Raw genomic sequence first — 13,682 nt, 5'->3', positions numbered from 1 at the left:
AATGGACTTTTCCATTTGTTTCCACAGAAGATGAACAAGGTCTAAAATAAACGTTATTTACATGATCTTTCCTTCTTAGAGAGTGTTGTCAGATGCAACCACCCAGCTCATGCAATACAGGTCAGAGACATAAAAACTTGATTTATTTGCTTCTTAAATGTCAAATTTAGAACCAGTAAAAGAAAGATCAAAGCTTGCACAGTCACTCTTCCAGGATGGCATTTGTCTTGTCTTGTCTCTTTCAGGGGCATGAAAATCTGCAGATTGTCTGAAAAATTATTGGGTTAAAAAAAAAACTGGAGCAAAGAGAACATTATAGTCTTCAGTACTGAAGATTAGTGGCTGTGGAACAAAATTTCAGTTTTTTCACAAATTCACTCTCTAGTATTATCCAAACTCACCCTTTTTTGCCTTAGTTGTCTCTCAGTGCATTTCATACACACACCCTAACATAAACAATACATCTAAATTGTTACCTTTGTAAGAAAGGCTGGGATAGTCAAAACTTTGATTTAAAAAAAAAAGATTTTATTTATTTACTTTTAGACGGGGGAAGGGAAGGAGAAAGAGAGGGAGAGAAAGATCAATGTGTGGGTGCCTCTCCTGCACCCTCTACTGGGGACCTGACCGCAAACCCAGGCATGTGCCCTGACCGGGAATTCAACCAGTGACCATGTGGTTCACAGGCCAGTTTTCAGTCCACTGAGCCACACCATCCTGGGCAAAACTTTGATTTTTTTAAGTTTCCCGCTAACAGAGCACTTTACAGGCACTATTAACATATTTGATAATACTGCATGCACGTGTTTATATAAAAAGATAAAGTAGCTGTGCGTTAAAAGTGATTTTTTTCTTCCTAGGGTCCCTATACCACCTTCTTCCTTTTAAAGTTCCTTTTAACTCTATCTTCTCCCAAGAAAAAACATCTAGTTCATTTCCTTTTATTACCCTCTTTTTACCACAATGAATTACTTCTTCCAAATTTAGTATTGTTTCGTTTGTTTTCTTCCAAAATCTGGGGACATGCCACCTATTCTTTCAAAAGACACAACTTATTTCATCTGTTTTTTAATGAATAAAAATGATTATGACCCAGCCATTCCACTCCTCGGCGTCTTCCCAAGAGAAATGGAAACATACATTTACACAAAGGCTAGTACAAGAATAATTGTAACAGCATTGTTCCTAACAACCAAAAACTAGAAACAGCCCAAATGTCCTTCAACAGGTGAATGGATAAACAAAATGTGGTACATCCATATAATGGAATATTATTCATCCATCCCTAACAATGACCTGAGTACTGATACATGCTTTCATATGGATGAACCAAAATTTAATGCTAAGTCAAAGAAGCCAGATCTGAAAGTACACATATTGCATTCTCGATCTTTTTTCTCTCGGTGTCTGTGCACGTGTTTCTTTACGGCAGTGCTTTTTAGACTGTAATGAGCATTCCTATCAGCTAGGGATCTTATTAACATGCAGATTCCAATTCTACCGAACTGGGTAGGGCCTGCGGTTCTGCATTTGTAACAGGTTCTAGGTGATACCAATGCTATTGGTTGGTCGGTTACATTTTGATTAGTAAGGTAAGAATATATACCTAAACATGGAATTGTTGAGACAAGGGTTTATGTGAGTGTTTAACTTTAACCAAGATAATAAGGAACTTGCCGGACTACTTTCAAAAGTGGCCACACCATTTTACATGTGTCTCACGAGAGAAAAAACAAAACAAAACAGTACTCTACACCAGGGCATACGCATTTCAAAATACAGCCCATGGAGAAGACACACCCGACCAGTCCAAGAGGTCGGCGCATTGCGGGGGCCCGCCCTTCCGTGCATCTCAGCTCTAAGGGTCTCCAGCTCTGGGTACCGGCTCGTCGAGAAAACAGAGATAAGTACCGATGTTCGCACAAGCCTGCCAGACGACGGAGGAGCCGGCAACAGAGGAGACAAAGGCTTCTGCAACCAACAGGCATTGCAGTTTGGGTTCGGCACACCGGGATTCGGTACACACCTCCTGCCGTGTTCGGGGACGCAGCCTAGCCACCGCCGCAGCGCCGCCGGAGGCCAGGATTCGCTGCGATTTTGTTACGCCGTGCTCCGCGCACGCGCATTGGCCGCCGCTGGGCGTGCGGACCCGGTTTCCCCAGCTGAGTGTCCCGCGTGGTTTCCGGGGCATCGGGTTCTTGGGGATCCGCCGTTTCTTCCCTTTCCGCCGGACCTGCCCGGCCCCCGCGGGCCCGAGCGAGAACTAGCTTTCGGAGCTGCGGGGCAGGAGCCAGCGCGTCCTAGTCGCAGCGCTCGGGCGGAGGCTGTGTGCCTGCGGGCCCGGCCCCAAGGCGCCCCCGATGGCGGGTCCGCGGGTGGAGGTGGACGGAGGAGTCCTGGAAGGGGTGAGTGCCGGGCGGAGGCCATGGGGTGGGAGCGTGGTGGGGCAAGCTCTGTGGTCTCACGGTCCCTTTTCTCTCCCCCCCGCCCCACCCTGGGCAGGGCGGCCAGATCCTGAGGGTGTCCACGGCCCTGAGCTGTCTCCTGGGCGTGCCCTTGCGCGTGGAGAAGATCCGAGCCGGCCGCAGCACGCCGGGCCTGCGGTAACCCCGAGCTGGGGGCGGGGCCTGGGGACCCAGGGGCTACCTGGAGAGGCGGAGGAAAATGGGCTCTAGGGCCTGGGGGAGGGCCTGGGGCTGGGGACTCAGCATCCCCCGCAGTGATGCTGAGAAAATAGGGCTGCAGGGTCCCGAGGTGCAGCGCTCCAGCCTGGGCTGTTGGCTGTGGCCTGGATTGTGCGGTCTTGAAACCCTCCAGAGGCAAGTTTCGGCCCATGTTTGCGCTGGCTGGAATTGTCTCATTTCCTAAAGACCCAGCTTTTAAAATGTTTCTCCACCTCATCAGAAAGTCCAGCCACCTGGAGAGCTGGGAGCAGCGGGCAGGATTGATCAGGCCAGATGGGCCTCTGGAGCCCGAGGCAGCCCCGATGCTTAACCAGCCGTTCTCTGCTGCCGTTCACTCGTTTTTGGATTATAGACCGACCAGGAAAGGGCCCAGAGATGTGTCATTCCACTTTCATCCAGCCCTCTAGGAAGCTGTGACTAGGACCTGAACGATGGGCTGTTGGAGAAGGGGCAAACATTGGCACTTGACCTTGTTTCTTCTGTCTGGGAGGCTAGGCATGCCCCCAGATGAGGTTCAGGTATACACACCTGTTAGCAGAGGACCCAGGTTGAAGCCACACTGGTTCCTTTGTATGTATTTTGTATATAGTCCACTGTGGCAGCTCAGCCATCTCTTAGCCTTTTATTTTACCCACAATCCATTCTGAAATTACCGAGGGGCAGCTAGTGACATGGTGAACATTCGTTACCTTTGCCCCAGTTGTTTGCGGCAGCCCCTTTGGCCTGGAGGGAAGTCTGACCCATGGAGGCTGTGATAGGGACTTGATCACTTTGCTAGGGTTGCCACAACAACATAGCACAGACTGGGTGGCCTCAACAACAGAACTTCATTTGCTCACAGTTCTGGAGGCTGGAGGTCTAAGATCACAGTGCGGGCAGGGCTGGTTTCCTCTGAGACCCGTAAGGGAGGGTGCCTTTCAGCCTTCCCTCCCTGGCTGCCCCTTGGCTGCCTTTCACAGGGTCATCCTTCTGTGCCTGCACATCCCTGGTGTCTCCCTGGGGGTACTAGACTCCTCTTACTAACAGAAAGACACCAATGGGAATGGATTATCCTAACATCCTCTTTTAACTTAATCTCGTCCTCTAAAGGCCTGTCTCCAAATTCAGTCACATTCTGAGATACTGGCCATCAGGGCTTCAGCATAGGAATCTTGGGGAAACACGTAACCATAGGTTACCCAGGAAAGTGCAGGTGAGAGCGCTGACACTTGGGTAGCTTTATGATTTTTCCTCTTTGCACAGACACCAGCCAAGTGTTTATAGCTGAAGGTCAGGAAGGATCCCTTAACAGGATGCCTCCTAGCAGCTCCTCCAGGTGCATAAGACCCCAAAGAAGCTCTGACACTGAAGATTTCCCGGCAGGTCCGGTGGTCAGAGCTGGCCGTTCTTGTGCCGCTGAAACTTTGTAACTGAGTCACAGATGAGGGGGGGACAGGCAGTCTGGGTCCACGCGTTTTGACGCAGTTTTATGACCTCAAGGCCTCAGCATTTATCTGGACTGGAAATGGTTCGGGATCTGTGTGATGGGCAACTGGACGGGGCAGAGATCGGCTCCACGGAGATAACGTTCACGCCGGGAAGGATCAGAGGCGGGACCCACACAGCGGATACGAAGACAGCAGGGTACGAGGTGCTTCCTTCCCCTCCGGGCTGGGCTCCGCCGGAGCCGGACCTGGATTCAAGGGCAGGTCCTGCCACCACCTGGACACGTGGCTTAACCTCTCTGACCTCTAGTTTCCTACCTTTCGAAGTGTAGATAAAACACCTTTTAGAGTTTGAGACATTTTGGGTACTTAATGGTTGATTAATTGTAGCTGTTACTATATGGAGAATTTTCTCGCATGTATAATATAGCATATTATTGTTTCCTTTTTATTATTATAAATGATATATCTGAAAACAACTGTCTTCATACTTTGTAGTCATAGCAGCCTTTGCATTGTAGTATATTTCATTCTCGACTTGTGGCTAATTATGGATTATATACTGCTTTCAGTTGGGGTGTGATCTTGGTTTTCTTTCTTCCCATTGGAAAACTGGATATATAACCATTACATGGAGGGCTGGCTTCATTTACGATGAAATACCGTCTTTCAGACTGAGGCTGTCCTCAGTCACTGACGTGTTTTTTAACGTTAAACTTGGGGCATGTACCTGTCTTTGCAGTCGTGGGTGCCTCCGCCCACAGTGATGGGTAAACGCCACTTTCTTGTAACTCCGAGAAGCACACACAGCTAAGCCCTCTCTGCCTCCCCCCCAGGAGCGTGTGCCTCTTGCTGCAGGTGTCCATGCCCTGTGTCCTCTTCGCCGCGTCCCCATCGGAGCTGCGTCTGAGAGGCGGGACCAACGCTGAGATGGCCCCGCAGATTGATTACACGACCATGGTGAGAACCGTGGAGGTTGTTGACAAACCAAGATGGGCTGGCGCGTTCTCCGTTTAAATATACCCGGAGCGGTTTTGTGGGTGTACCCGCGTGGTTCTTCATTGTGGGATCGTGTGTTCTCTGGATTCTAGGCTGTAGCTTAGATGTGTTCATGGTGACTTCTTTAAGACTATCAAGTGTAATTGTTATGTGAGGTCTCTTCCTTTTTATAGAAACCAGTTTTTTTAATAAATACAGGAATTGTGATTGGGAAGGAAAACCTCCCAACCAGAGTTAAATTCCACGTTTCACAGGCTTGGTGAGGATGCGGGGAAGTCGGTGCCCTTGTCCACCGTTGGTGGGAACTCAGTAGGGTGTGTCCACTGTGGAGAACAGTACACAGGTTCCTCAAAAACATCAAACATAAAATCACCGTGTGATCTAGTAATCCTGCCTCTGGGTATTAGTCCAAAAGGAGTGATAAATTAAAGTTGCAAAGAGATACCAGCATTCCTGGGTTCACTGGAGGAGTATTCTTAATGGCTGATGAGAGGGTGGAGTAGAATCCTGGTCACCCGGACCCCCTAATTTCTTACCGTGCGTTATGTTGGGGAGGGCTGGGGAATACCGGCCTCTGGGGTAGAGTGACCATTGGAATCCGTTGAGCTGTGGGTTCTATTTTCACTAGACAGATTGGCACAACCCCGATAAAGTAAACCTTTAATTATAGTCACGTGCCACCTCCTGTATTGGAACACGGGAACCAGTCTCCACATTTTCATTTCTCTCTTTATAGTGTCTCGTAAGTAGCTCAGTGCAGAGCACCCGGTGTAATAAATGTACTTGTCGAATCAGTGACTGTTGGTTGTTGAGGTGACGGTGATCTGATCTTTCAGGTTTTCAAGCCCATTGTTGAAAAATTTGGCTTCAAGTTTAATTGTGACATTAAAATGAGGTAAGTTGCTTATTTCTTGGCCATTTGTGGGGAAGACAGGAGCCCATTTACCTGACATTTCCTGTAGGAAATAATTGTGCTTTGTGGTCTGAAGAGAGAAGGCAGCTGCTGGGGACCGTCCCCTTCTCGGGGGGGAGACACCTTCAAGGGAACTCTGCACCGAGGCCCCTTCGGGTCTAGTGCTCCCGCGGCTCGGCTCTGGCTGAACACCTACTGTGTGTCTACAGCGGGACTGTGGGGTCATGCAAGGCGCTCTCCCAGCAACGCAGCCACGGTTTTTGTCCTAAGACAGAGGCCGAGTTTCTGGCATTTGCGTGCTGTGCAGTCTTGCGGTCCCTGTTCACCACCCCACACATTCCAATTACCTGACTGCCTGCTACCCCGTAAACATCCTGGTGCCTTCAGACTTTTATGTCTTTGTACAGGTGTTCCCTCCCCTGCTCTCTGAAAAATTGGAAATCCTTTATTCTGTCCAAATGAAACATAATTTCTGGCGTGGCTCGTCCATGAGCCCATCCCTGCTCCTGTGATGTAGTTTTCCATACACTAACTTGCGTGCTGTTGGTGTGGGGCGCCACCTACCTCCCGGGGGGGAGGGGAGCCCCTCCCAGACTCTCCTGCATGTTCGCAGCATCTGCTGTAGAAATCAATGACGCTAAGAATTGGAGTTCAATTTTATTAGTGTTCAGCCACTTAAATACTCACAGTGTTGACTGAGCATCTTCTATGTGCCAGGCATTGTTGCAAAATAGACAACGTCCTACAGCAAGGAACTTTTATTCTGAAAAAGCCCTGTCAAGTAGGCCTTCCTGCATTGCAGGAAATGTCCCCTTTCTGTCCCCCAGTCTGTCCAGCATGGCAGTCACTCGCCCCATATGGCTGTTGAGCCCTTGAAATGTGGCTGATGCGACTCGGGAGCCGAGTCTCAAATTTTATTTCAGGCAAAGGGTCACTTGGGGATTGAGGCTATCACGTTGGGCAGTACAGATCCGAAAGGTTATTTGGAAATTTCAAAGCTCAGTTACATGGTTGCATGTCATTCACGTGTTCTTTTATGGCAGATACGGAGCTTTATTTCTGTCGTGCAATCAGCTTATATGAGTGTTTGTTATATTCTCTTATAGGGGCTACTACCCAAAGGGGGGTGGTGAAGTGATTGTCCAGATGTCACCAGTTAAACAACTGAACCCCATAAATTTAACTGACCGTGGCTCTGTGACTAAGATACACGGAAGAGCATTTGTGGCTGGTGTCTTGCCATTTAAAGTGAGTTGTCTAGATGTTCTTAGAAGCTCAGGTGCGTCTCGATATGTGCTATATCCTCGACATTTTAAAATTACTGGAAGAACTTAATCTTTAAATAACTCTTTTTATTAAAAAAAGTTTTTTTCTTAAAATTCTGTGCTCTTGAGCCATGAAAATCAAGTCTTTGTACAATGCATGTGGAAGTTATTTTGCCTTTAAGGCATGAAAACAATGGTCAAAATACCCATGAACTTATTTTACTCTGTTTTTTCTGTTTTGCCAAAGCAGATGGCAAAGGACATGGCGGCGGCGGCGGTGAGGTGCCTCAGGAAGGAGTTCCGGGACCTGTACGTGAACATCCAGCCCGTCCAGGAGCCAGGGGACCAGGCCTTTGGCAACGGCAGCGGAATCATGTACGACCCTGTGCTCTCTCCCGCATGCTGGTTGAGAGCCCTGAAATAATTGTGGTATTTAAATGCAAGATTTGTAGCTGTTCTTCACTTAAAAAGAAGATATACGAGGTCTAGCAGAAGTAAGGCCTGCTTGAGTGTGCTTGGTAGGATAATAATATGGGGGTAATAATTTATAGTTTCAATCTGAACATTTCACCTAAAATGTCACATGCCTAGGTTGCAGGCCAGTTCCCAGCAGGAACTTGAGTGTGCTTGAGTGTGATATCGTTATGTTACAGGATGATATGCTTACGATTTTGTAATAAAAGAGTTTGTAATAAAGCAGGGGGGTCATTTGTGCTGGACCCTGTATTTGAAAGGCCATTTATACCTAAAACAATTGTACAATCAATGAAGATGATTATTTTATTCCAAGTTTCTTCCTGAGGGTGGTTTGCCTTTATTACGTTGTAAGATCCCTTTGTCTACATTGTCAGCTTCAACTTGACTGGAATCAGAAGTTAGCCTTTGAAGCTGATCCTCAGAGAAATATTTCCAGTTTACAGGCAAATGTTTCCAGCTTATAATCAAATATTAGATATGGCAATAATCTTCTGGAAAATAAATATAACTATTATATTAGTCCTGTTAGGAGTTATTGATTTAAGTGCTAGAAAAATACTTTAATTGATGCTCTTGAAGTATGAAAGTATCCTTTGTGTATGTTTAAATTTTAAAGTCTCTTATTTTAGAGTTTCTGTTAAAGGGTTTAAAGTAAATGTGTGCTCTACATATAATAACACTATCTAAAAACTATCAAACAAAACCACACATCTCTATAGAGAGACTTTTCCCTTTAAGGTGACCATAGGAGAGTTTATAGTACAGCATGGTTGTGAAGTGGTTCCCCTTAGTGCTGGACAGCACTTCAGGGGGTGCCGCCCCCTAACCTGCGAGTGGATCAGAACCTGGGGTGACTCTCTACGTGAAGGACCAAGGCCTCGATGAAGATGGAGATCACTCATCATGCTGTTTTCTGTGTGAACAATTTTGCTGTTGCAACGTTCTAGCCAGATCTGATTCTTTGTGTTCAACAGTCACTATTCTGTGTTGTAGTTGCACGTAACTTTAGAATATTTATGACCAAGGTGCTAATACTTTCTTTTTCCTGTGCAGCATCACTGCGGAGACGTCCACGGGCTGTTTGCTGGCCGGGTCGTCACTCGGTAAACGAGGTACAGACAAATGAAGGGGGTCCGCTCTTCCCAGCGATGGGCGACAAGTTGAGGAGGAGATGGTTAACCGATTCTGTTTTAGGGTTAATGAAATTTTCAGTCTTCCCCCTAACTTCGTACTGTGAAAGATGTCAAGCCCATAGAAAGGCTGGATGACCAGTGAACATCCATGCACTGCCCCCCCCCCATCCACGAACAGTGAGCACTGAGCAGCGGCGTGTGGGTTTCTGAAGTGCTTCAGTGGAAGGTGTCGGAATCCCGAGGACGGCAGTGTGTGCATCCAGAGGCAGCACCTGCGTGGTCCCAGCGCCATTTTTACGCCCAAAGAATGTGTCTCCCATCTTTAGACATAGCCAGTTGCCTCCAAAATACTCTTGAGATAAAGCAGGGTGGGATCTTTCTGTTTGAACACGCCCAGCATTGGGTTGTCCTGTCTGTTGAAGCTTCTCCTTTTTCCTGCAGAATAGTCTCGTCTCCTTTTTTCCTTTAATGATATTAGCCCTTTGGAAAGTCCAAGCTGTTCTCCTAAGATTTCCCGCAGTTTGGGTTTGCTTGATTGTTTCATGATCAGATATAGTATTTGCATAGGCTAGGTGCTCAGAAGATTACATAAAACTCTTGTTCTAGAAGTTGCATTGGGTGAGTTGAGAGCCCTAAAAACAGTTGACTCAGTGCCAATGGTGATTTATTCATTCAAGTTTTTGCCGTTCAATTAGCTTTTTTGCACTGTGCTCATCACAGGTGTAAACGCAGACAAGGTTGGAATCGAAGCTGCCGAAATGCTCTTGGCAAACCTGAGGCACGGTGGTGCCGTGGATGAGCATCTGCAAGACCAGGTAATGGCACTTCCAGGTACAACCTCCGAGCCTGTTAGATTTGAATATTTGGTAGTTGGGTTGAAGGTGCGTTTTAACCACTGACTTCCATGTACTGATCGGCGTGTGGTACTTCAGTGGATCTCCCCTCCTCCCCGAAGGCTTTCTTCCCGTGGTGTCTGACACACTGTTACCTTTCTGTCTCACTGGTCATCTGTTCCAGGCTTTTTGCTAGTTGGTCGTTGTCGTCGCTTTCACCTTCCCCACTTCTGAACGTTGCAGCACCTCTCACACAGGCGCACCTCTCTCCCATGTGTCCTATGCCGCCCCTCCGTCCGCTGTCTGTCCCACTTGAGGGCTTCGTCTGGATGCTGACAACTCCCAGACCCACCTCACCCGCCCAGACCTTCCTCCTCCCATCTTATGCCCACCAACCTCTCCCCTCTCAAGCCTAACGCATCTACTCACATTGAGAAATGCTAAGAATGTTTCCAGATAACCTCTCTTTATGGCCCACTTGCCTCGATAGATTTTTCTTTCTGCTACACTTTTCTCTCCTTGACCTCAAGTCTGTGGTCTACATTTACAAATGTGTTCTTTAGGATTTCTTAGCCAGTTTCTTAAGGCAGTTTCCCTTATTTCCAGTCTCTTTCTTCTTGGCCAGGTTTACTCTACACTCAACATATTTCTGTGTTAGTGTATTGATTTACCCCTTGAATGGTTGTAATGTTAGAGAGTGGAAGAAGCTTATCATTATACACGCCAGCCTGTACACGTAGTTGGTCTGATGGAATAGGTTAATTTTAAATCTCTGTTTCATTCTTCAATGTTAATTTTAAAAACTCTCTATTGAGGATTGTTCAGTGTCTCTCTGCAACACTACGGCCTTTGGGGGACACGATGTTCTGAAATCTTCTTAGGACTTCTGGAAACCAAAAGAAATAGAAATTCTTTTAGCTACTTTGATTTCTCATGTTTTTTTATATGGAAAGTGATAGAATTTTGACTCCAAGTCTCAGTGACTCTGCGAGATGTCTCTTCTTTTTTCCTTTTCCCAATAGCTGATCATTTTCATGGCGTTAGCCAGTGGCGTTTCCAGAATAAAAACCGGACCAGTCACGCTGCACACAAAAACGGCTATTCATTTTGCTGAACAGCTGGCAAAGGTGAGTATTCCATCCGAAAGGAGTAACTGATTTTCACTGTAGCCAGTTTTGGGTCCAGTCTGAGTCAATGGAAACCTGGCTGTCCCTCATTGACACTCCTGTGTGGCAGACACATGACCCCTGGAGGTGCCTGTCACTCCCATTTCACACATAAGTGAGGTGAAGTGGAGGGGGAAAGCAATTGCTAAGACCTCAGGGTTTCTGAGGGGCGGGGCTGGGCTTTAAGCAAACCCAGGAAAGTACATGTCAAAGCCCACCTGTGGCGCTGCCCAGTCCAGGAAGCAGAGATGTTTCCATGGGAACCAGGAAATCAAATTGCAAGGCTCTTGTCCTTGGCTGTAAACTTAAAATATTTGTATAAAGTTTTAAACTCTGTATTTTGTCGTGTATAATACACTCCTGTATGTAATGCACACCCATGCTTTTGGCCCAAGTTTTCAGGAAAAAAACCTTTTGCTTTAATTATTTAATTCAACTTTTTATTTACTTATATTTAGATACTTGTGTTTTTTGTATTATAAAGGAATTTTAACATTTATTTTTGAACATATGGTACAAGAAATTTTACGTAACAAATTATTACAAAACACAAGAACAGATATAAGGTATTTCAGGCTTTACCTGTGTATGATACTCATCCTTATTTTTCCCCTCAAAAATTTTGGGGGAAATGTATGCATTATACACAGCAAAATACAGTATTTTACTTTCTTGTGATTTTATTGGTAGACTAGAATATTTGCTGATATTTTAACATGTACCAGTCCTCTTCATCTGAAATCAGTGATTTCTTTATAGAAAATTTGGAAAATAGAGAAAAAATACTTGCCCATAGTTCCCCTTTGCTAGTAAAACCACTGTTGACATTTAAGCATTTTTCTCTCCTCTTACAACTATTTTGCTGTGTTTTTTACAGTTAATGCACACAGCTTATTTCTTGCCTTTTTCAGAAATATTCAGCCTATTTCCATTTTACTATAGTCTTTTTAATGTAATTTTGTAAGATAAAACGTATAACTCAATGTTATGAAGAAAGGTGCTGACCTTAAGCATTTTTAAAAATTATAAAAGTAATGCACCCTGGTTAACTTGATACTTGACAAGATAAAAATAAGCAAGCATAAATGCTTCGGCGCCGCCACGTTGTAGAAAAACTTAGGAAGTAGGTAGTGGGGGGCATTGTCCTTAACAATGGAAGGTAAAAATCGAGTATTTGCTTACACTGCCCGCCCGGGGCTCTGATTCAGGGGGTGTGGAGTGGGCCCAGCCGCTTGTTCTCACTCCACTGCACAGGCTGCTGTGCCTCTGGATAAGAACCTGGTTCTGGAACAAACTGTGTGCTGTCCGGGCTGCTGAATTTCTCAAGACTCATTTGACTTCTCTCCTCCAGCTTCCTCAGTAAAAGGACTTTGATATTAACCACCTGCTTCTGTAAGCTGGAATTACGGGCTTATTCCTACCCTGTTATGTACTAAATACTCTTCTGGTTTCAGGCTAAATTTACTGTGAAGAAATCAGAAGATGAAGAAGATGCTTCCAAAGATGCCTATATTATCGAGTGCCAAGGAATCGGGATGACAAATTCAAATCTATAGCGTGTGTGCCTTTTAAACGACACCTCGGTGAACACTGGCACTAACTCATTTCAGTAAATACTGCAAAACGACGAGCAAGAAGCGACTCATTCGAGCACCTGACTTCACCTGGGAGGCGGGGCACCTAGTGTTCTCCATCCGCTGAGGTCGCCCCCTGGGATTCGTCTCCTGTGATGTGGACGAGATGTGTCTGCTGACAGCTGGTCTCAGCGTGAACGTGTTGGTGTAAAATGTTCTTCCCTTTTTGTGCAATAAAGCCCAGAACGGTGCATCGGCTGCGGTGTGTGTGCCGTTTGGACCACTGCGCCGAAGTCTCGGGTGAAGGTTGTTAACCAGCCGGCTTCCCGCACCGCGTCCTCGCTGGGTCCGTGACTTAGTGAGCATGTTCTCCTCCTGACTCCACGCTCCTTCCTCCTCGTTGGGCCCTAGGTAATCCTGATTTCAGACCCGGGCACTCTTTGGGAAAGCCAGACCCGGAGAGCGGCAGAATGTCAGGCCCTGCTGTGTTTCTCCTGTTGGGCTCGTGCCGTGAGGTCATCCAGGGCCTTCAGAGCAGAATGTGCCTTCCGTGGGCTGTGCTGTCTCAGCCCCGGCCCTTCCACCCTGAGATTGCTTCCTGCCCTGGGGCCCTGAGGTTGTGACCCCCACGAAACTGGTTTGGTGTATGAGGGAGAAGTGCAGAGCTGGAGTGTCCGAGGGCTCCTTAAGCACTTGATTCTGTTGGGTACGTCACCCCGTGATGACCGAAGCCATCCAAGACTTAGATCCCGAGGGTGGGGTCTAAGAAAGGGTGGGGTACGCTCAGAAAGTGCTGGGTGAGTCCATGTAGGGCAGTAGAATGGAAAAGGTGACCCCATGCACACGACCGTGACTGGTCTGTGATTTCTGTGGCTCTGGATGACCGTTGGGCTTCATTTGCTGTGAAGATAAGGGGCACAGTGTTACTTATATATTCACACTGTAGATTAATTTTATATGTTCTGTTTCTAACATGAGATATGAAAGGTGTTTCTGTGTTAGAGCAAAACTGCACTTTTAGGATGGTTTTTTGGAGGGGCTGTGATAAATTTGAGGTCTTTAGGCTCATGTGATCCCGGCGGCTTCTGACAAGGGGCCCACAGCTGGAAGAGGTCACTCGGAATGTGGAGGCTGGGGACTTGGGAGTGAGAGTCGAGGTCAGCAGCGTACAGGAGGAGTTCGAGGTTAATCTGGGCCCAGGTGCATCCCTCTTA

The 13,682-nt window shown here is 46.7% G+C and overlaps 1 protein-coding gene across 2 annotated transcripts; it reads left to right on the top strand.

Moving 5' to 3' along the window:
- Positions 1-2,146: 2,146 nt before the first annotated feature.
- On the top strand, positions 2,147-12,719 carry RTCA (RNA 3'-terminal phosphate cyclase). Of its 2 annotated transcripts, none has more exons than XM_037153072.2 (11): positions 2,147-2,405; positions 2,503-2,603; positions 4,164-4,307; positions 4,945-5,068; positions 5,944-6,002; positions 7,127-7,268; positions 7,533-7,660; positions 8,816-8,874; positions 9,616-9,710; positions 10,751-10,855; positions 12,349-12,719. In XM_037153072.2, the coding sequence occupies exons 1-11, from the start codon at positions 2,361-2,363 to the stop codon at positions 12,448-12,450; spliced, it is 1,104 nt and encodes a 367-aa protein (XP_037008967.2). In that variant the 5' UTR covers positions 2,147-2,360; the 3' UTR covers positions 12,451-12,719. The 2 variants fall into 2 exon arrangements, with proteins under 2 accessions (XP_037008967.2, XP_053512050.1); XM_053656075.1 differs by having other exon boundaries at positions 2,149-2,405; positions 7,536-7,660.
- The last annotated feature ends 963 nt before the right edge of the window (positions 12,720-13,682 follow it).

Source organism: Artibeus jamaicensis, unplaced genomic scaffold, assembly GCF_021234435.1.
Source record: "Artibeus jamaicensis isolate MK-2021 breed Jamaican fruit bat unplaced genomic scaffold, CSHL_Jam_final scaffold_1689, whole genome shotgun sequence".
Lineage (NCBI taxonomy): Eukaryota > Metazoa > Chordata > Mammalia > Chiroptera > Phyllostomidae > Artibeus > Artibeus jamaicensis.
The sequence above is the reverse complement of the archived record's forward strand: the minus strand, read 5'-3'. Positions and strand labels throughout refer to the sequence as shown.